A 22,070-nucleotide genomic window follows, 5' to 3' on the forward strand; every position below is an offset into this window, starting at 1 on the left:
GGATTACAAATCCAGTAATATTGCTGAAAAGAGATACATGTTGCTGAAGCTTTTTGTCTTACATGCATCAGGACAAGTGCAAAAATGCCAAATTTCAAACAATCACAACAATTTTTACTACAGGAGAAAGGGGTACTGATTGGCCGGCAACACTGATTGGCCAAAGCGTTGCCATGGAAAAAGCAACAAGGAACTGTAGGCTCCCCAAGCTCCCAGGTAATTCAAAAAAGGCTCAAGGTTTGAACAGATTCCTTTTGTTTGCAGAGAACATGTCCCTGCACATGAATGTACGTCTCCTCTAGCTAGCGTAACTGAGCCACAATATGAGCTCGACTGATTATCTTTAATTGGTTGGTCAATGTATTAGCACACTCAGGATTGTTCAGCAAGTGCTGCCCAATTGGGGAATCACATCTAACAGTAGACATTTTGGGTTTTGTAAGCACGGGCTAGCTGAGTCCCCTAATATAATCTGCAAGGAGGCGTAGCTGCCTGTGACATTGTTGGTTTGTATTTTTCCTTTGTTGCTTCAGGAGTTGGAGGAAAAGCGTCTACAGAATTACCAGAACCTCCTGCAGCTTGATGGCCAGCACCTCGTGCTCAACCGTGAGCCCATCGAATGTCGCATCTGCCTGTTGGATGTGAAGCCAGGGGAGGGGGTTGTGCTGCGAGACTGCCTGCACTCCTTCTGCAGGTGAGAGAACAGTAAGAGTACACCCCACAAACCCTCCTGTCTCTTCAGATGCTGCTGCATAATTGTCGGCATTTCTAATTTTATTTTCTGTTTCTGCACTTTATTTCCCCTCTCTCAGTCACTTCTGATGATATTGTTGTTCGCGCGCTGCTGTATGGAGTTCGGTCACAGACCAGCCGTGATCTCATTGAATGGTGGAACAGGCCCCCAAGGGCCTAAATGTCCAATTCCAGTTCCTACGTTCCCAATCCATCCTCGGGATGTGAGTGCCACAGGAAAGGCTGGCAATTATTACCCATTCCTGAGAAGGGAATGCTCAGCTTTCTAGAGACACCGCAGGTTCAGTCTAACCTCATGGGTTGCCAGGCCAATTCTGTTAAGAGTCCACCCACATTACTGTGGGACTGGAGTCATGTAGAAGCCCTGACTGGGTAAGGCCCACAGCTTTCCTTCCCTAAAGGACATTACTGAACCTTGTTGGGTTTTGATGGAAATCCAACAGTTTTGTGGTCACTTCTACCCAGATCAGCTTCTGATTCCCAGATTATTTTGAAATTCTCAAACTGCCATGCTAAGATTTGAACTCCCATTCTCTGGATTACTGCTCTGGCCCTCTGGTTTAGGCTCAAGAGGCTGAGTGCCCTACTCCGAATTCGTATGTTCATACGTTTACTGGTTCAGTATGTGCTGTGTAAGTCCACTGCTGTTTGAAGGCATTGCCTGGAGAGGCACAGAGTCATTCAAAGGGTCTCTGGTTTAACTGCACTGGGAGAAGTGAAGCCTCTGATTAATCCTTTAGACTCTGGGTTAGTTAGCGGGCTGAAAATCAGCTAGCGTCCCTCCACCTGATCACTATTCAGCAGGTACATAGGCAGCTGGTGAAGATCAGATTGCACGCCTCTGTGAATCTCCCATGGTCAAATAGCTTATTGACTTATTTAGACCTCATATTTAAAGACTGGCCACATGGGTAATATAGCAGCCAGGTACCAGCTGTCATAGAACTGTACTCTAACAAGGATCCTGATACGTGAAAAATAAATCTTGCATTTCTATAGCACCTTTCATGACCTTAGGATGCCCCAAACTGCTTAACAACCAATGAAGTATTTTTAAAGTGGTGTCACTGTTGTTATGGTAATCTGTCTCCACACCATGCAGTCCTGCGTTTCCCTCTTCAGTTTGTTCTTAAGAGCCTCCCATTTTCAATTTCAGTGAGCAATATGACTAGGGAAAAGAATGCAATGAGGTAGTTTCCCTTTGCCTCCTTCACATGTGCTAAAAGGAAACACAAATCCTCTTCCTGAAGGGTCCTCCACCTGTAAGCAGCTGTTGTCCCTCAAGGTTCGAGCTCTTCCACCATCACCGTCGACAGTTCAATGGTTTTGCTATTGAGACCCTTACTTGGGCCTGGGCAGGGCAGGGACGGTCATTTCCCTGAGGTCTCAAAGACCCAGCTATGCTGTCGTAATGCAGGAAATGTAGCAGCCAATTCACACCCAGTAAAATCCCCCTAACAGTAATGTGATATTGACCAGACAACTTGATTTAGTGATGATAATTCAAGAGACCTGGAAATTTATATATACAAACCTTTGAAGGCGGCAGGACCAATTTGAAAAGGCTGTTAAATGAATATACGGGATCCGTGGATTTAGAGTACAAAAGCAAGGAAGTTGTGATGAGCCATTATAAAACACCAGTTGAGCCTCAGCTGGAGTACTGCATCCAGTTCTGAGCACTGCACTTTAGGAAGCCTGTGAAGGCATTAGAGAGGGTGCAGAAAAGATTCACGAGACTGGGTTCCAGGGATTAGAGACTGCAGTTACAGAGATAGATCGGAGAAGCTGGGACTGAGAAGGTTAAGAGGAGATTTAATAGAGATATCCAAAATTATGAATGTTATTCAAAATACTGAGGGTTTTTGATAGAGTAAATGAAGAGAAACTGTCCCAAAAGGAAACAAATTCATGATAATTGAGAAAAGAATCAGAAAGGGAAATGTAGATTGATGGGAGTCAGAGCTGTCAGAGAGAGTGATTAACAGTTAGAAATAAACCTGTGGATAGATTGGTGAATCATGGAACTCAGGGTTGAACTAAGAACCAACTTGAAGCTTCGATGGGCCAGTGTGGATAGGTGATCTAAGATGGGCTGAATGGCCTCCATCATTTTGGTGGGGCAGGGGGTGAGGGATAAATAAAGATTGTACAGAAGGTGGATCACTATTCCTTGTACTGTCTGCAGTGAATGTCTGAAACAGCTGATTAGGAGCTGTACTGAACCACAAGTGCCCTGTCCATTTCGGGATGAAAGCTACGCCTGCAATAGTAAACTCCAGGAACGAGAAGTCCGAGCGGTGAGTGACCTCTGGAACTTGGAGGGAAAGGGAGGGGGTCTGAGCGGTGATTGTCCACAGGGAGAGGGAGGGGTTCCGAGTGGTGAGTCACCGTGGAGAGGGGTCAGAGCAGTGAGTGACCACAGGGACGGGCAGGTGTTCAGACAGTGAGTGACCACAGGGAGGGAGAGGGGGTCCGAGTGGTGAATGACCACGGGGAGGGGGAGGGAATCCAAATGTTGAGTGACCGCGGGGAGGGGGAGGGGATCCAAGTGTTGAGTGACCGCGGGGAGGGGGAGGGGGAGGGGATCCAAGTGTTGAGTGACCGTGGGGAGGGGGAGGGGATCCAAGTGTTGAGTGACTCTGGTACTGCAAGTTCCATTTCTTTCCCGTCACTTTCTCCGTCATTTTTTTCCTGTCTCATTTTACTTCTCTGCACAATAGGTCCATTCACCTCAGATCTCAGCCCCAGGTGATCTAATTGAGGTGTTGAAGATGATGAAAGGATTTGCTCAGGTCGATAGAGAGAAGCTATTTCCTGTGGTGGGGAAAGTCCAGAACAAGGGGACAGAACTTTAAAATGAGAGCCAGGCTGTTCAGGGATGATGTCAGGAAGCACTTCCTCACACAAAAAGGATCGTGAATGTGGAACTATCTCTTCCGAAAGGCTGTGGAAGTTGGGGGGTCTATCCCTCAGTCTGGAAGGGATAGATTTTCATTGGAGAAGAGTCTGAAGAGATATTGAGTAAATGCTGGAAATGGAGTTGAGTTTCAGTCAGCAATGATCTAATTGAATGGCAGAGCAGGGTTGACAGGCTGGAAGGGCTGAACGGCTGCTTCCTGCTCCTATTGCTTTATGCTACTTCCTTACCTTCTGAGTGTCCCATCGCCATCTGGTGCTCCATGAGATCTCTGTGTCAGGAAGAGGCAGGTTAATGATGGCGGCCAATGCAGCAGCTAGACTGGGTGGTGGAGGCAAATCTTCCAGCATTTCCGACCGTCCCTCTACACCCAACCAGAGTCCACCAGCTTCAGAGTGTGGTCATCAAGTGATGATAGCTGGGAACTCAGGCTGTGATGCCACCTGTAGTTAAAAAGCCCCCCTCCCAACACTCAATGTGATTGCTACCTGAGTGAGGTACCAGATCCCAGGATTAGAGCCCCCACCAGAATAGTGATCAGAATGCTGAGGAATCTCATGTTGTCTGGAGTTCAAGAAACAACTAGTCAACTCAACGTGGGACAGCCATTACCCGGGACCTACATTAATCATCAACATGATTGTTGATTAACTTTGTGGTATCAATAACTAAACAAGCTTAGTCACCAACTTGCATTTATGTAGCACCTATAAAGCAGCGAAATTTCCCAAGGTGTTTCACTGGAGCATTTTCAGATAGAATTCAACATCGAACCACAAAAGGAGATATTAGGACAGATGACCAAAGGAAGTAGATGTTCAGGAGCTTGTTAAAGAAGGAGAGAGGGATAGAGAGTCAGACAGAGAGGTTTAGGGAGTGAACTCCAGAGCTTGGGCCCCAAACAGCTGAAGTCACGGCTGTCAGTGGTGGAATGATTAATGTCAGGGATGTGCTGCGAGAGGCCAGAATTAGAGGAGCACAGAGACCTGGGAGGGCTGTGGCCCTGGAGGAGATTACAGAGATGGGGAGGGGTGGGGCGAGGCCATGGAGGGATCTGAACACAAGGATAAACACTTAAAAATCGAGGCCTTGCCTAAGCAGGAATCAGTGTAGGTCAGCAAGATGAAGGGTGCTGGTTAGGACACTGGGCATCACTGTTCTAAACTTTACTCTTGGATTTGTGTTTCTCAGCTGGTTTCGCTTGAAGACTATGATAAATTCCTGGATCGCGGTATGAGTGTCGCAGAGAGCAGCAGTGAAAACAGTTACCACTGCAAAACAGCGGACTGCAGGGGCTGGTGTATCTACGAGGACATGGTCAATGAATTCCGCTGCCCAATCTGCTTAAAGCTCAACTGCCTGCTCTGCAAGGTGATGCTCAACAGGGACAGCCTAGAGCACCACTAAACACACCATTAAACTCACCGAGAGCACCACTAAACACACCATTAAACTCACTGAGAGCACCACTAAACACACCATTAAACTCACCGAGAGCACCACTAAACACACCATTAAACTCACCGAGAGCACCACTAAACACACCATTAAACTCACCTGGAGCACCACTAAACACACCATTAAATTCACCTAGAGCACCACTAAACACACCATTAAACTCACCGAGAGCACACTAAACACACCATTAAACTCACCTAGAGCACCACTAAACACACCATTAAATTCACCTAGAGCACCACTAAACACACCATTAAACTCACCTAGAGCGCCACTAAACACACCATTAAACTCACCGAGAGCACCACTAAACACACCATTAAACTCACCTAGAGCACCACTAAACACACCATTAAACTCACCGAGAGCACCACTAAACACACCATTAAACTCACCGAGAGCACCACTAAACACACCATTAAACTCACCTGGAGCACCACTAAACACACCATTAAACTCACCGAGAGCACCACTAAACACACCATTAAACTCACCGAGAGCACCACTAAACACACCATTAAACTCACTGAGAGCACCACTAAACACACCATTAAATTGACTGAGAGCACCACTAAACACACCATTAAACTCACCTAGAGCACCACTAAACACACCATTAAACTCACCTAGAGCACCACTAAACACACCATTAAACTCACCTAGAGTACCATTAAACTCAAAGCACAGTGCCTCCAAAGGTGGAGGTGGTCAGTACTGAGGGAGTGCTGCACTGTCGGAGGGTCATACTGAGGTAGCCCTGCACTGTCAGAGTGTCAGTACTGAGGGAGTGCTGCACTGTTGGAGGGTCATACTGAGGTAGCCCTGCACTGTCAGAGTGTCAGTACTGGGGGAGTGCTGCACTATCGGAGGGTCAGTACTGAGGGAGTGCTGCACTGTCAGAGGGCCAGTACTGAGGGAGTGCTGCAATGTCGGAGGGTCACTAGTAGGGTAGTGCCGCACTGTCAGAGTGTCAGTACTGGGGGAGTGCTGCACTATCGGAGGGTCAGTACTGAGGGAGTGCTGCACTGTCAGAGGGCCAGTACTGAGGGAGCGCTGCACTGTCGGAAGGTCAGTACTGAGGGAGTGCTGCACTGTCAGAGGGTCAGTACTGAGGGAGTGCTGCACTGTCGGAAGGTCAGTACTGAGGGAGTGCTGCACTGTCGTAGGTGCCGTCCATTGGATGAGATATTAAACTGAGACCCCATCTGCCCTCTCAAGTGGACGTAAAAGATTCCATGATTTTTCCTTATAATATTAAATGTTGCGGGGAGTGAGGGGGATTAGACTGGGTGTGATATTAAAGGGTGCGGGGAGTGAGGAGGAGAGTGGGATCAGACTGTGTAGGATATTAAAGGGTCGGGGGAGTGAGGGGGAGAATGGGATTAGACTGGGTGAGTTATTAAAGGGTGGGGGGAGGGTGGGATTAGACTGGGTGGGATATTAAAGGGTGTGGGGAGTGAGGGGGAGAGTGGGATTAGACTGGGTGGGATATTAAAGGGTCGGGGGAGTGAGGGGGAGAATGGGATTAGACTGGGTGGGATATTAAAGGGTGCGGGGAGTGAGGAGGAGAATGGGATTAGACTGGGTGAGTTATTAAAGGGTGGGGGGAGGGTGGGATTAGACTGGGTGGGATATTAAAGGGTGCGGGGAGTGACGGGGAGAGTGGGATTAGACTGGGTGGGATATTAAAGGGTCGGGGGAGTGAGGGGGAGAATGGGATTAGACTGGGTGAGTTATTAAAGGGTGGGGGGAGGGTGGGATTAGACTGGGTGGGATATTAAAGGGTGTGGGGAGTGAGGGGGAGGGTGGGATTAGACTGGGTGGGATATTAAAGGGTCGGGGGAGTGAGGGGGAGAATGGGATTAGACTGGGTGGGATATTAAAGGGTCGGGGGAGTGAGGGGGAGAATGGGATTAGACTGGGTGAGTTATTAAAGGGTGGGGGGAGGGTGGGATTAGACTGGGTGGGATATTAAAGGGTGCAGGGAGTGAGGAGGAGAGTGGGATCAGACTGTGTAGGATATTAAAGGGTCGGGGGAGTGAGGGGGAGAATGGGATTAGACTGGGTGAGTTATTAAAGGGTGGGGGGAGGGTGGGATTAGACTGGGTGGGATATTAAAGGGTGCTGGGGAGTGAGGGGAGAGTGGGATTAGACTGGGTGGGATATTAAAGGGTCGGGGGAGTGAGGGGGAGAATGGGATTAGACTGGGTGAGTTATTAAAGGGTGGGGGGAGGGTGGGATTAGACTGGGTGGGATATTAAAGGGTGTGGGGAGTGAGGGGGAGAGTGGGATTAGACTGGGTGGGATATTAAAGGGTGCGAGGAGTGAGGGGGAGAGTGGGATTAGACTGGGTGGGATATTAAAGGGTGTGGGGAGTGAGGGGGAGAGTGGGATTAGACTGGGTGGGTTATTAAAGGGTGTGGGGAGTGAGGGGGAGAGTGGGATTAGACAGGGTGGGATATTAAAGGGTGTGGGGAGTGAGGGGGAGAGTGGGATTAGACTGGGTGGGCTGTTATGAGGAGATGGTGGCACAGCGGTAATGTCACTTGACTAGTAATCCAAAGATCCAGGCTAACATAGGTTCAAATCCCATCACGGCAGCTGATAGAATTTAAATTCATTAATTAAATCTGGAATATAAAGCTAACTCAGTAATGGTGACCATGGAACTATCATTGTAAAAACCCATCTGGTTCACTGATGTCCTTTAGGGAAGGAAATCTGCTGCCCTTACCCAGTCTGGCCCACACATGACTCCAGACCCACAGCAATGTGACTGGTAACTGCCCTCTGAAATGGCCGAGCAAGACACTCAGTTCAGGGGCAATTGGGGATGGGCAACAGCCCCTTGCTAGTGACTCCCACATCCTGTGAAAGAATACATATTTTAAAAGGCTTTATATGCTGCTGGCCGAATCAGAGTGTGGACAGCTCGATTCGAGGCAGCCCCACCGGGAGAGGAAGGATTGAAGGAAAAGTTTTCAATTAAAATTCTGAGTAGCTGCAGGCAGGTCACTCCAAATGGCCCATTGATGGCTGTTGGAGGGCTTAGGGTGTGGGGGCTTTTGCTTGCAACTCCCTCATTAGTTGATGGAGCCTCCGGCCCTGATGTTCACCCCTGCCTGCCCCCACCCCAGGCCGCTGCCTCCATGAAGCTGGTGCCTGGGAGGGTCGCTCTGCCACCAGCAGGCTGAGAAATCAGCGGCTTGTTAATTATTGAGATTGACTGTCCGAATGCGTTCAGCAAGCAGCCTCTTTCACATCCTGTCCCTCCCCTGTAACATATCCCTGTCACGTATCTCCCTCTGTGCCCAAGATGGTTAAATCCTGCTCCTCGTGAGTGAGGATGGACCAGGGGAACTAGATTAACCCCCCACCGGCCAACTAGCAGCAAATGGGGGGAGGGACTGGGCAACGTGCAACATCCCAGGGCCCCTTGCACCATCTCCTACCTCAGCGTCACTGGGAAGTGGTGTCTGTTTCATTCTGTCTCTCCCTCTTCCCCATCCCAGGCAATTCACGAAGGAATGAACTGCAAACAATATCAGGATGACCTGCGTTGCCGAGCAGTGAACGACTCTGCTGCACGCCGCACAACAGAGATGCTGAAGGTAAAGGCTGGAGATTGAAGCAGCTTGTGGACTTGAGGAGAACGAGAAAGCGAGCAGACCTAGTGAGGAGGAGTGCAGGGAAGGCTGCTTTCCTCCTCCTCTATCCCAGAGTGTGAGGGAGGGGCTAGAAGAACCTTTCCAGAAATGGAACAGGACTCAATCCTTGGAAAGGTTTCGGTTTGGTAGAGAATTTCAAAAGGAAAAGCTTAGGAAAAAAATGTTTGAGGAAATGTTGTCGATGAAGAAAATGAGGGAGTTTAACCTTTTTAAGATATGTCAGCACTGGCAGAGCCTGTTAACCCATTCTCTGCTTCCAGTCCTCTCTCCCCATTTGCTGCTTCCAGTCCCTCCCTCTCTCCCCATTTGCTGCTTCCAGTCCCTCCCTCTCTCCCCATTTGCTGCTTCCAGTCCCTCCCCCTTTTCCCATTTGCTGCTTCCAGTCCTGCTGTCCTGTCTCCCCATTTGCTGCTTCCAGTCCCTCCCTCTCTCCCCATTTGCTGCTTCCAGTCCCTCCCCCTTTTCCCATTTGCTGCTTCCAGTCCTGCTGTCCTGTCTCCCCATTTGCTGCTTCCAGTCCCTCCCCCTCTTCCCATTTGCTGCTTCCAGTCCCTCCCCCCTTTTCCCATTTGCTGCTTCCAGTCCCTCCCTCTCTCCCCATTTGCTGCTTCCAGTCCCTCCCCCTTTTCCCATTTGCTGCTTCCAGTCCCTCCCCCTTTTCCCATTTGCTGCTTCCAGTCCCTCCCCCTTTTCCCATTTGCTGCTTCCAGTCCCTCCCCCTCTTCCCATTCGCTGCTTCCAGTCCCTCCTTTTCCCATTTGCTGCTTCCAGTCCCTCCCCCCCCTCCGCATTTGCTGCTTCCAGTCCCTCCCCCCCTCCGCATTCGCTGCTTCCAGTCCCTCCCCCCCTCCGCATTCGCTGCTTCCAGTCCCTCCCCCTCCTCCGCATTCGCTGCTTCCAGTCCCTCCCCCCCCTCCGCATTCGCTGCTTCTGGTCCCTCCTTCTCCTGCCACACCCAATCTTTTCTATGATGGACCCAAGTACAACAACAATGTGCATTTATATAATGTAGTAAAATGTCCCAGAGTGCTTCACGGAGCAGTAACAAACACTGACATGCACAAGGAGATATTCAGGCTGGTGACATAAAGCTGGGTCAAAAATTTAAGATAATGTGTTAAGGAGGAGAGAGTGGCGGAGTGGTTTAGGGAAGGGATTCCAGAGTTGAAGGCCTCGGCAGCTGAATGCTTGGCTGCCTATTGTGGAGTGAAGGAAGTCGGACTGGAATAGGGGTCAGAATTGGAGGAGCACAGAGATCTCGGAGGGTTGTGGGGCCGCAGGAGATTACAGAGATGCAGGGGGTGGGGAGGCCATGAAGGGATTTGAAAACATATATGAGAATTTTAAAATTGATTCATTGGTTAACCAGGAGGATGTAGGACAATGAGAACAGGGATGATGGGTGAGCAGAACTTGGTGTGAGTTAGGACATTGGCAGCAGAGGTTTGGATGAGCTCAGGTTTGCAGAGGGTGAAAGATGGACAGAGCTAACAAAAACATAGATGAGGATTTCGGCAAGACAGTTGCTATAGTTGTACAAGGCTTTGTTGAGACCACACCTGGAGTGCTACATGCAGTTTTGGTCTTCTTATCTAAGGAAGGATATACTTGCCTGGGAGCCAGTATAGCAGAGGTTCACTAGGTTGGTTCCGGGGATGAGAGGTTGAGTATAATGTACCTGTAGTGAATGAGAGGTGATCTCATTGAAATGTATAGGGTTCGCAGGCAGATGCTGAGAGGTTGCTTCCCCTCGTGGGGAATCTAGACCATGGAGGTAACAGTCTCAATCATTACAGGCTAAGATGAGGAGGAATTTCTTCACTCAGAGGGTTGTGAACCTTTGGAAATCTCTACCTCTGAGAGCTTTGGATGCTCCACCGCTGAGAAAATTCAAGGCAGAGGTCAATAGACCTGTGGACTCTTAAGGAAATCGAGGGATATGGGGATCGGGTGGGAAAGGAGAGTTGATGTACAAGTTCAGTTAAGATCATACTGAATCGTGGAACAGGCTTGAGGGGCCATATGGTCTAGTCCTGCCCTATTTTTATATACTTTTGATCTGAGGCAAGGGCGAAGTCTGGTGATGTTACAGAGGTAGAAATTCTAAATAAGAAACTATATGTAGAAATTCTATGTAGAAATTCGCTATGAGAAATTCTATGTAGAAATTCGATATGAGAAATTCTATGTAGAAATTCTACATGAGAAATCTATGTAGAAATTCGATATGAGAAATTCTATGTAGAAATTCGATATGAGAAATTCTATGTAGAAATTCGATATGAGAAATTCTATGTAGAAATTCGATATGGGAAATTCTATGTAGAAATTCGATATGAGAAATTCTATGTAGAAATTCTATATAAGAAATTCTATGTAGAAATTCTATATAAGACACTATGTAGAAATTCTATATAAGAAATTCTTTATAAGACACTATGTAGAAATTCTATATAAGAAATTCTATGTAGAAATTCTATATGAGAAATTCTATGTAGAAATTCTATATGAGAAATTCTATGTAGAAATTCTATATGAAAAATTCTATGTAGAAATTCTATATGAGAAATTCTATGTAGAAATTCTGTATGAGAAATTCTATGTAGAAATTCTATATGAGAAATTCTATGTAGAAATTCTATATGAGAAATTCTATGTAGAAATTCTATATGAGAAATTCTATGTAGAAATTCTATATGAGAAATTCTATGTAGAAATTCTATATGAGAAATTCTATGTAGAAATTTGATATAAGATATTCCATGTAGAAATTCGATATAAGAAATTCTATGTGGGTAGGACCTGTATAAGGCAGAAGGGTTGTACCTGAACCGGAATGGGACCAACATCCTTGCAGGGAGGTTTGCTAGTGCTTTTGGGGAGGGTTTAAACTAATTTGGCAGGGGGATGGGATCCTGAGAGGAGGTTCAGCAGGGGAAGATGCACAGCCAAAATTGGAAGAGAGAGCAAGTGAGTCTGGAAGGCATAGAAATTATAGGCCAGTTAAGGCACAAGGGCATTTGGCAAGGCTGGATGGGATTTATTTTAATGTAAGGAGTCTGATGAATAAGGCAGATGAGTTGAGGGCACAAATTAACACATGGAAGTATGATGTAATCGCTGTCACAGAGACATGGTTGAGAGAGGGGCAGGATTGGCAGCTCAATATTCCAGGAGATAGAGTCTTCAGGCAAGAGAGGGAAGGAGGTAAAAGAGGAGGGGGTATTGCAATATTGATCAAGGAATCAATTACAGCAGTAAGGAAGGATAACATCTTAGAAGGCTCCTTAAATGAAGCCATATGGGTAGAACTGAAAAACAAAAAAGGAGCAATCACATTGCTGGGAGGGTACTATAGGCCCTAAAACAGTCAGAGAAATAGAAGAGCAGATATGTGGGCAAATGTCAGCGAAGTGTAAAAATAATAGGGTAGTAATAGTGGGGGATTTCAATTTGCCCAACATTAACTGGCTTAGTCATAGTGTGATAGGTTTAGAGGGAGTGGAATTCTTAAAATGCATTCAGGAGAGCATTTTAAGCCAGTACATAGAAGGTCCTACTAGAGAGGGGTGGTCCTGGACTTAATTTTAGGGAATGAAGCCAGGCAAATGGTAGAGGTATCAGTGGGGAGCATTTTGCGGATAGTGATCAAAACTCCGTTAGATTCAAGGTTGTTATGGAAAAGGACAAGGATGGGCCAGAAATCAGAGTTCTAAATTGGGGGAAGGCCGATTTTAATGAGATCAGATATGATTTGGTCAGAATGGACTGGGAGCAGCTATTTTTAGGTAAATGCATCAGATCAATGGGACTCATTCAAGAAGGAAACAGGGAGAGTACAGGACCAACATATTCCAGTAAAAACAAAGGGTGGGACCAACAAACACAGGGAACCCTGGATATCGAGGGATGTACAGGATTGGATAAAGAGAAAAATGGAGGCTTATGGCAGATCCTGAGGGCTCAAAACAGTGGAAGCCCTAGAGGAGTATAGAGTGTGTAGGGGAGAACATAAAAAGGAAATTAGGAGAGCAAAAAGAGGGCATGAAAAACCATTGGCAGGTAAAATAAAGAAAAATCTAAAGTTATTTTACAAGTACATTAAGAGTAAGAGGATAACTAGGGAAAGTGTAGGGCCCATTAAGGACCATCACGGTAATTTATGCGTGGAGCCGGAAGACGTAGGTAGGGTTCTAAATGAATACTTTGTGTCAGTGCTGACAAGTGAGAGGGATGACGTTGGTATGGAAATCAGGCAGAAGGACTGTGATATAATTAAAGAAATTAGCATAGAAAGGGAGGAGGTTCTAAGTGGTCTGGCAGGCTTAAAAGTAGATAAATCTCCAGGCCGGGATGAAATGTATCCCAGGCTGTTGAGTGAGGCAAGGGAAGAGATAGCAGGGGTGCTGGCAATAATTTTCAATACCTCTCTGGCCACAGGAGAGGTGCCAGAGGACTGGAGGACAGCCAATGTGGTACCGTTACTCAAGGAGAGAGGAAGGGATAAACCAGGGAACTACAGGCCAGTCAGTCTAACCTCAGTGGTGGGGAAACTATTGGAATCAATTCTGAGGGACAGAATTAATCTACATTTGGAGAGGCAGGGATTAATCAAGGACAGTCAGCATGGTTTTGTTAAGGGGAGGTCATGTCTGACCAATTTGATTGAATTTTTCAAAGAGGTGACCAAGTGTGTAGATGAGGGCAATGCATTTGACGTAGTCTACTTGGACTTCAGCAAGGCTTTTGATAAGGTCCCACATGGGAGACTGATAACGAAGGTAAGAGCCCATGGGATCCAAGGCAATTTGGCAGATTGGATCCAGAATTGGCTGAGTGGCAGAAAGCAGAGGGTGATGGTCGAGGGGTGTTTTTGTGACTGGATGCTTGTGTCCAGTGAGGTTCCACAGGGATCGGTGTTGGGTCCCTTGCTGTTTGTGGTATATATAAACAATTTAGACTTGAATGTAGGAGGGTTGATCAGTAAATTCGTGGATGATATGAAAATTGGTGGGGTGGTAAATAGTGAGGAGGATAGCCTTAGATTACAGGAGGATATAGACGGGCTAATCAGTGACAAATGGAATTTAATCCGGATAAGTGTGAGGTAATGCACTTGGGCAGGACAAACAAGGCACGGGAATACACGATGAATGGTAGGACCCTGGGAAGTACCGAGGATCAGAGGGACCTTGGTGTGCATGTTCTTAATGTGCAAATGGTATGCAATTCTTAAGGTAGCAAGACAGGTAGATAAGGTGGTTAAGAAGGCACATGGGATACTTACCTTTATTAGCCGTGGCATAGAATATAAGAGCAGGGAGGTTATACTGGAACTGTATAAAACACTGGTTAGGCCACAGCTAGGGTATTGCGAGCAGTTCTGGAATCCGCATTATAGGAAGGAAAAGGATGTGATTGCACTCGAGAGAGTGCAGAGGAGATTTACCAGGATGTTGCCTGGGCTGGAGAGTTTTAGTCATGAGGAGAGATTGGATAGACTGGGGTTACTTTCCCTGGAGCAGAGGAGATTGAGAGGGAATATGATTGAGGTGTATAAAATTATGAGGGGCATAGATAGGGTAGATGGGGAGGAACTTTTCCCCTTGATGGAGGGATCAATAACCAGGAGGCATAGATTTAAGGTAAGGGGCAGGAGGTTTAGAGAGGATGTGAGGAAGAATTTTTTCACCCAGAGGGTGGTGAGAATCTGGAACTCACTGCCTGAAAGGGTGGTAGAAACAGAAACCCTCATAACATTTAAGAGGTATTTGGATGTGCACTTGCGATGCCATGGCATACAAGGCTGTGGGCCTAGTGCTGGAAATTAGAATAGTTAGGTACATGTTTGACTGGTGCAGACTTGATGGGCTGAAGGGCTTTTTTCTGTGCTGTGGACCTCTATGACTCTATGTAGAAATTCTCTATAAGAAATTGCATATAAGGCAATGAATCTTGCTGAAGAGACAGATATTTTGCTGAAGCTTTTCATCTTGCACTCATCAGGACAAACACAAGAATGTCAAATTTCAAACAATCACAACAATTTATACTACAGGAGGAAAGCGTGTTGATTGGTTGGCAAGTCGACTCTGATTGGCTGAGGCATTTCCAAGGAGAAAACAACGGGGAACTATAGGCTCCCCAAGCTCCCGGGTAATTCAAAAAAGGCAACCAACTTGAACTTATTCCTAAACAAAAACAGAAATACCTGGAAAAACTCAGCAGGTCTGGCAGCATCGGCAGAGAAGAAAAGAGTTGATGTTTCGAGTCCTCATGATCCTTCAACAGAACTGAGTGAATATTAGGAGAGGGGTGAAATATAAGCTGGTTTAAGGTGGACGGGGTAGTGGGGGGGGAGAGAAGTGGGGGGTGGGTGTGGTTGTAGGGACAAGCAAGCAGTGATAGGAGCAGATAATCAAAAGATGTCACAGACAGAAGAACAAAGAGGTGTTGAAGGTGGTGATATTATCTAAAGGAATGTGCTAATTCAGAATGGATGGCAGGACACTCAAGGTACAGCTCTAGTGGGGGTGGGGTGGAAAGGCTAACAGGGCATAAAAGATATAGATTTAAAAATAATGGAAATAGGTGGGAAAAGAAAAATCTATATAAATTATTGGAAAAAACAAAAGGAAGGGGGAAGAAATGGAAAGGGGGTGGGGATGGAGGAGGGAGTTCAAGATCTAAAGTTGTTGAATTCAATATTCAGTCCAGAAGGCTGTAAAGTGCCTGGTCAGAAGATGAGGTGCTGTTTCTTCAGTTTGCATTGGGCTTCACTGGAACAATGCAGCAAGCCAAGGACAGACATGTGGGCAAGAGGGCAGGGTGGAGTGTTAAAATGGCAAGCGACAGGGAGATTTGAGTCTTTCTTGCGGACAGACCGCAGGTGTTCTGCAAAGCGGTTGCCCAGTTTACGTTTGGTCTCTCCAATATAAAGGAGACTGCATTGGGAGCAACGAATGCAGTAGACTAAGTTAGGGGAAATGCAAGTGAAATGCTGCTTCACTTGAAAGGAGTGTTTGGGCCCTTGGAAAGTGAGGAGAGAGGAAGTGAAGGGGCAGGTGTTACGTCTTTTGCGTGGGCATGGGGAGGTGCCATAGGTGGGGGTTGAGGAGTAGGGGGTGATGGAGGAGTGGACCAGGGTATCCCGGAGGGAACGATCCCTACGGAATGCCACCGGGGGGGGTGAAGGGAAGATGTGTTTGGTGGTGGCATCATGCTGGAGTTGGTGGAAATGGCAGAGGATGATCCTTTGAATGCGGAGGCTGGTGGGGTGATAAGTGAGGACAAGGGGGACCCTATCATGTTTCTGGGAGGGAGGAGAAGGCCTGAGGGCGGATGTGCGGGAGATGGGCCGGACACGGTTGAGGGCCCTGTCAACGACTGTGGGTGGGAAACCTCGGTTAAGGAGGAAGGAGGACATGTCAGAGGAACTGTTTTTGAAGGTAGCATCATCAGAACAGATGCGACGGGGGCGAAGGAACTGAGAGAATGGGATGGAGTCCTTACAGGAAGCGGGATGTGAGGAGCTGTAGTCGAGGTAGCTGTGGGAGTCGGTAGGCTTGTAATGGATATTGGTGTACGGTCTGTCACCAGAGATTGAGACAGAGAGGTCAAGGAAGGGAAGGGAAGTGTCAGAGATGAACCATGTGAAAATGATGGAGGGGTGGAAATTAGAAGCAAAATTAATAAATTTTTCCAGGTCCAGACGAGAGCATGAAGCAGCACCGAAGTAATCATCGATGTACCGGAGAAAGTGTTGTGGAAGGGGGCCGGAGTAGGAATGCTCCACATACCCCATAAAGAGACAGGCATAGCTGGGGCCCATGCGGGTACCCATAGTCACACCTTTTATTTGGAGGAAGTGAGAGGAGTTGAAGGAGAAATTGTTCAGTGTGAGAACAAGTTCAGCCAGACGGAGGAGAGTGGTGGTGGATGGGGATTGTTCGGGCCTCTGTTCGAGGAAGAAGCGGAGAGCCCTCAGACCACCCTGGTGGGGGATGGAGGTGTAGAGGGATTGGACGTCCATGGTGAAGAGGAAGCGGTTGGGGCCAGGGAACTGGAAATTGTTGATGTGACGTAAGGTGTCAGAGGAATCACGGATGTAGGTGGGAAGGGACTGGACAAGGGGAGAGAGAAGGGTGTCAAGATAACGAGAAATGAGTTCTGTGGGGCAGGAGCAAGCTGACACGATCGGTCTACCGGGACAGTTCTGTTTGTGGATTTTGGGTAGGATGTAGAAGCGGGCTGTCCGAGGTTGGGCGACTATCAGGTTGGAAGCTGTGGGAGGAAGATCTGCAGAGGAGATGAGGTCAGTGACAGTCCTGGAAACAATGGCTTGATGTTCAGTGGTGGGATCATGGTCCAGGGAGAGGTAGGAGGAAGTGTCTGTGAGTTGATGCTCAGCCTCCGCGAGGTAGAAGTCAGTGCACCAGACAACAACAGCACCACCCTTGTCAGCGGGTTTGATGACAATGTTGGGGTTGGACCTGAGAGAACGGAGTGCAGTAAGTTCAGAGAGACAGATGAGAATGGGTGAGAGGAACAGAGAAATTGAGATGACTAATGTCGCGCCGACAGTTCTCAATGAAAAGATCAAGAGAAGGTAAGAATCCAGAGGGAGGGGTCCAGGTGGAGGGAGAATATTGGAGGTGGGTAAAAGGATCCGTTGAATGGGGAGAGGACTCCTGCCCAAAGAAGTAAGCACGGAGACGAAGACAGCGGAAGAAGAGTTCAGCATCGTGCCGAGCCCGAAATTCATTGAGATGAGGGCGTAAGGGTATGAAACTAAATCCTTTACTGAGCACTGAACGTTCAGCGCGGAGAGGGGAAGGTCAGGGGGTATAGTGAATACACGGCTGGGGTTGGGATTGGAAGATGGGGTGGGGACGGAGGGACAGGCAGGGGTGGAGGGTCCTAGATGGGTGTTGGTGTCGATGAGTTGTTGGAGCTTGCGTTCCTTAGCACTTGAGAGAAAGAGAAAAAGTTTCTTGTTGAGGCGTCGGATGAGACGAAGAATAAAATGAAACTGGGGGCACGCACAGCTTTGAAAAAGGGTGCGGCGGTGCTGCTGGAGGGAGAGGTCGAGTGTGTTCATATGGCGGTGCATGGCACTGAGTGTGGATTTCAGAATGTGACGGGAACAGCAGTCCGAGAAATACCGGAGATACCTGTAGTCCTGGTTGGGTTCGAAACAAGATGGATGGAATTTCAGGTGAAATCCACGTGGGGTAAGTCGGAGACGGAGACAGTCACTGAGAAAGGAGATATGGCTGTGACAGCGGGTTTTAGTAAATACCTTGTCAAACACCAGGAGAGAAATGGAAAGCAATGAAGGTGAACAAGGCAATAGAGAGATACGGAAATCTTGTCGGAGAGAAGAGCAGTACTTCTTCAAGGTAGGCATTTCTTGAAGAGGAGTGGCAGTCGATTAAACACAGAGATAAAAACAAAAAACTGCACATGCTGGAAATCCAAAACAAAAACAGAATTACCTGGAAAAACTCAGCAGGTCTGGCAGCATCGGCGGAGAAGAAAAGAGTTGACGTTACGAGTCCTCATGACCCTTCAACAGAACTGAGTGAATATTAGGAGAGGGGTGAAATATAAGCTGGTTTGAGGTGGAGCGGATGGTAGTGTGGTTGTAGGGACAAGCAAGCAGTGATAGGAGCAGATAATCAAAAGATGTCACAGACAGAAGAACAAAGAGGTGTTGAAGGTTGTGATTTTATCTAAACGAATGTGCTAATTAAGAATGGATGGCAGGACACTCAAGGTACAGCTCTAGTAGGGGTGGGGTGGAATAAGACTAACAGGGCATAAAAGATATAGATTTAAAAATAATGGAAATAGGTGGGAAAAGAAAAATCTATATAAATTATTGGAAAAAACAAAAGGGGGAAGAAACAGAAAGGGGGTGGGGATGGAGGAGGGAGTTCAAGATCTAAAGTTGTTGAATTCAATATTCAGTCCAGAAGGCTGTAAAGTGCCTAGTCGGAAGATGAGGTGCTGTTCCTCCAGTTTGCGTTGGGCTTCACTGGAACAATGCAGCAAGCCAAGGACAGATATGTGGGCAAGAGAGCAGGGTGGTGTTAAAATGGCAAGTGACAGGGAGGTTTGGGTCATTCTTGCGGACAGACCGCAGGTGTTCTGCAAAGCGGTCGCCCAGTCAGTGAACTTCTTCCTTTTGTTTGCAGAGAATGGGTCCTTATGTATAAATGTGTGTCACTTGTAGCAATGAAGCCACAGTACAGGCTCAATTGATTATCTTAACGCAGCAACTTAGAGAAGAGCAGCAGAGAAGCTCTTTGTAAATGTATCTTTGTGTTAATAACAATGAAAGTTTTCACTTTACAGACAATGGTTCAGACCGGAGAGGCGATGCATTGTCCCAAGTGTAAGATAATAGTGCAGAAGAAGGATGGATGTGATTGGTTGCGGTGCCCGGTCTGTCACACGGAGATCTGCTGGGTTACCAAGGGATACCGCTGGGGTCCTGGGGTAAGGTGGCTAACAATCAGCCTGTCGTTTAGTCTTGTGCTTTGATTTTGAATATACAATTGGAAAGGAGTGAAAGAGAAGAAGGGGTCAGAAGGATAAAACCCTGAGGGAGCAGGGGGTGTGTGTTTACTAACCTCATCAATGGTAGGAACAGGTGAGTGAGGAGAGCAGTTCTTGAGTTTTAATGAGGGGGGAATGAGTGGGAAACACAAATCAGTCTTGGAAACCAAGCAAGACAGCTCCCCATATCCCCCCAGGGTGGACAACAAATATTGGTGGGGCAGGCTTGAGGCTCCACATTCCCACCTACCCCAATAACCTTTCACCCCCTTCTTTAACAAGAATCTATCTACCTCTCCTTAACAATATTCTGCTTTTCTGCCTCCACTGCTCGTTGGGGAAGAGAGTTCCTAAGACTCCCCTCTGAGAGAAAATATCCTCCTCATCTCTGCCTTAAATGAGCAACTCCTTATTTTTAAACAGTGACCCCTAATTCTAGATTCTCCCACAAGAGGAAACCTCCTCTCCACATCCACCCTGTCCAGACCCCTTAGGATTTTTAATTAATTATTCATTCACAGGATGTGGGCTTCGCTGGCTGGGTGGGGGCATTTATTGCCCATCCCTAGTTGCCCTTGAGAAGGCGGGGGTGAGCTGCCTTCTTGAGCCGCTGCAGTCCATGTGGTGTAGGTACACCCACAGTGCTGTTAGGGAGGGAGTTCCAGGATTTTGACCCAGTGACAGTGGAGAAACGTTGATATATTTCCAAATCAGGATGGTGAGTGACTTGGAGGGGAACTTCCAGGTGGTGGTGTTCCCATCTATCTGCTGCCCTTGTCCTTCTAGATGATATCGGTGGGTTTGGAAGGTGCTGTCTAAGGAGCCTTGGTAAGTTCCTGCAGTCCATCTTGTAGATAGATCTAATAAGTTTCAATCAAGTTGCCTCTTACTCTTCTAAATTCTAGTGGATACAAGCCTAACCTGTCCAACCTTGCCTAATAAGACAATCCTCCCATTCCAGTCCCCCTCAATTAACCTTCTGTCTCCTGGAATGAAAGATCACTGTTGGGAACAACCATGAGAGCAAACCCAGAGGATAAATCTTGGGGTGGGGGGGCAGTGAATTTTGTTCCCCTTCCTACTGGCCAGTCCCAGCAAACAGCTGGGCTGCATGGTGCACTAAGGCGCTTGCACTGCAATACAACCAGGCATTAGATAGACGGCTTTCTGGTGCATTGAGGATTGTGGGTACCAAGGCCCCCTTTATTGACGACTGATGTTTCATGCAGCTAGTTGCAGGGGTCTGGGAGCAGTGGGGATGATGGGGGTGTGGGGTGGCGGTGGTTGCTCCAGCACCTGTGATTGCACCTTGCCCCTGGGTCACCTCCAGCCACTCCCTGTGGTCAGTTCCAGCCGTTCCTCCCGGTCACCCCCCAGCCACTCCCCCTGGACAGCTCCAGCCACTCCCCCTGGACAGCTCCAGCCACTCCCCCAGGTCAGCTCCAGCCACTCCCCCAGGTCACCTCCAGCCACTCCCCCTGGTCAGCTCCAGCCACTCCCCCTGGTCAGCTCCATCCACTCACCCAGGTCACCTCCAGCCACTCCCCCTGGTCACCTCCAGCCACTCCCCCTGGTCACCTCCAGCCACTCACCCTGGACAGCTCCAGCCACTCCCCCAGGTCAGCTCCAGCCACTTCTCCCAGGTCATCTCCAGCCACTCCGCCAGGTCATCTCCTGCCACTCCCCCAGGTCACCTCCAGCCACTCCCCCAGGTCAGCTCCAGCCACTCCTCCTGGGTCACCTCTAGCCACTCCCCCAGGTCAGCTCCAGCCACTTCTCCCAGGTCATCTCCAGCCACTCCCCCAGGTCATCTCCTGCCACTCCCCCAGGTCACCTCCAGCCACTTCTCCCAGGTCATCTCCTGCCACTCCCCCAGGTCATCTCCAGCCACTTCTCCCAGGTCAGCTCCAGCCACTCCCCCAGGTCACCTCCAGCCACTTCTCCTGGGTCATCTCCAGCCACTCCTCCTGGGTCACCTCTAGCCACTCCCCCAGGTCACCTCCAGCCACTCCCCCAGGTCAGCTCCAGCCACTCCTCCTGGGTCACCTCTAGCCACTCCCCCTGGTCATCTCCAGCCACTCCCCCAGGTCATCTCCTGCCACTCCCCCAGGTCAGCTCCAGCGACTCCCCCAGGTCAGCACCAGCCACTCCCCCAGGTCACCTCCAGCCACTCCCCCAGGTCAGCTCCAGCCACTTCTCCCAGGTCATCTCCAGCCATTCCACCAGGTCATCTCCTGCCACTCCCCCAGGTCACCTCCAGCCACTTCTGCCAGGTCAGCTCCAGCCACTCCTCCTGGGTCACCTCTAGCCACTCCCCCAGGTCAGCTCCAGCCACTCCTCCTGGGTCACCTCTAGCCACTCCCCCAGGTCACCTCCAGCCACTCCCCCAGGTCAGCTCCAGCCACTCCTCCTGGGTCACCTCTAGCCACTCCCCCAGGTCAGCTCCAGCCACTTCTCCCAGGTCATCTCCTGCCACTCCCCCAGGTCAGCTCCAGCCACTCCCCCAGGTCACCTCCAGCCACTTCTCCTGGGTCACCTCTAGCCACTCCCCCTGGTCATCTCCAGCCACTCCCCCAGGTCATCTCCTGCCACTCCCCCAGGTCAGCTCCAGCCACTCCCCCAGGTCAGCTCCAGCCACTCCCCCAGGTCACCTCCAGCCACTCCCCCAGGTCAGCTCCAGCCACTCCCCCAGGTCACCTCCAGCCACT

General features: G+C 48.6%; 1 protein-coding gene across 2 annotated transcripts in view; it reads left to right on the forward strand.

Annotated features, from left to right (window-relative positions):
• Positions 1-22,070, forward strand: part of shrprbck1r (sharpin and rbck1 related) — a 74,371-nt gene that overhangs the window by 45,726 nt on the left and 6,575 nt on the right. Inside the window, exons 9-13 of one of the 2 annotated variants that reach the window (XM_041184763.1) lie at positions 534-694; positions 2,942-3,053; positions 4,865-5,044; positions 8,644-8,742; positions 19,159-19,302. In XM_041184763.1, coding sequence (XP_041040697.1) covers positions 534-694; positions 2,942-3,053; positions 4,865-5,044; positions 8,644-8,742; positions 19,159-19,302 — 696 coding nt within the window. The remainder of the gene's footprint in view (positions 1-533; positions 695-2,941; positions 3,054-4,864; positions 5,045-8,643; positions 8,743-19,158; positions 19,303-22,070) is intronic. The other variant, XM_041184764.1, reaches the window with a different exon arrangement.

The sequence above is a fragment of the Carcharodon carcharias genome, chromosome 3, assembly GCF_017639515.1.
Source record: "Carcharodon carcharias isolate sCarCar2 chromosome 3, sCarCar2.pri, whole genome shotgun sequence".
Lineage (NCBI taxonomy): Eukaryota > Metazoa > Chordata > Chondrichthyes > Lamniformes > Lamnidae > Carcharodon > Carcharodon carcharias.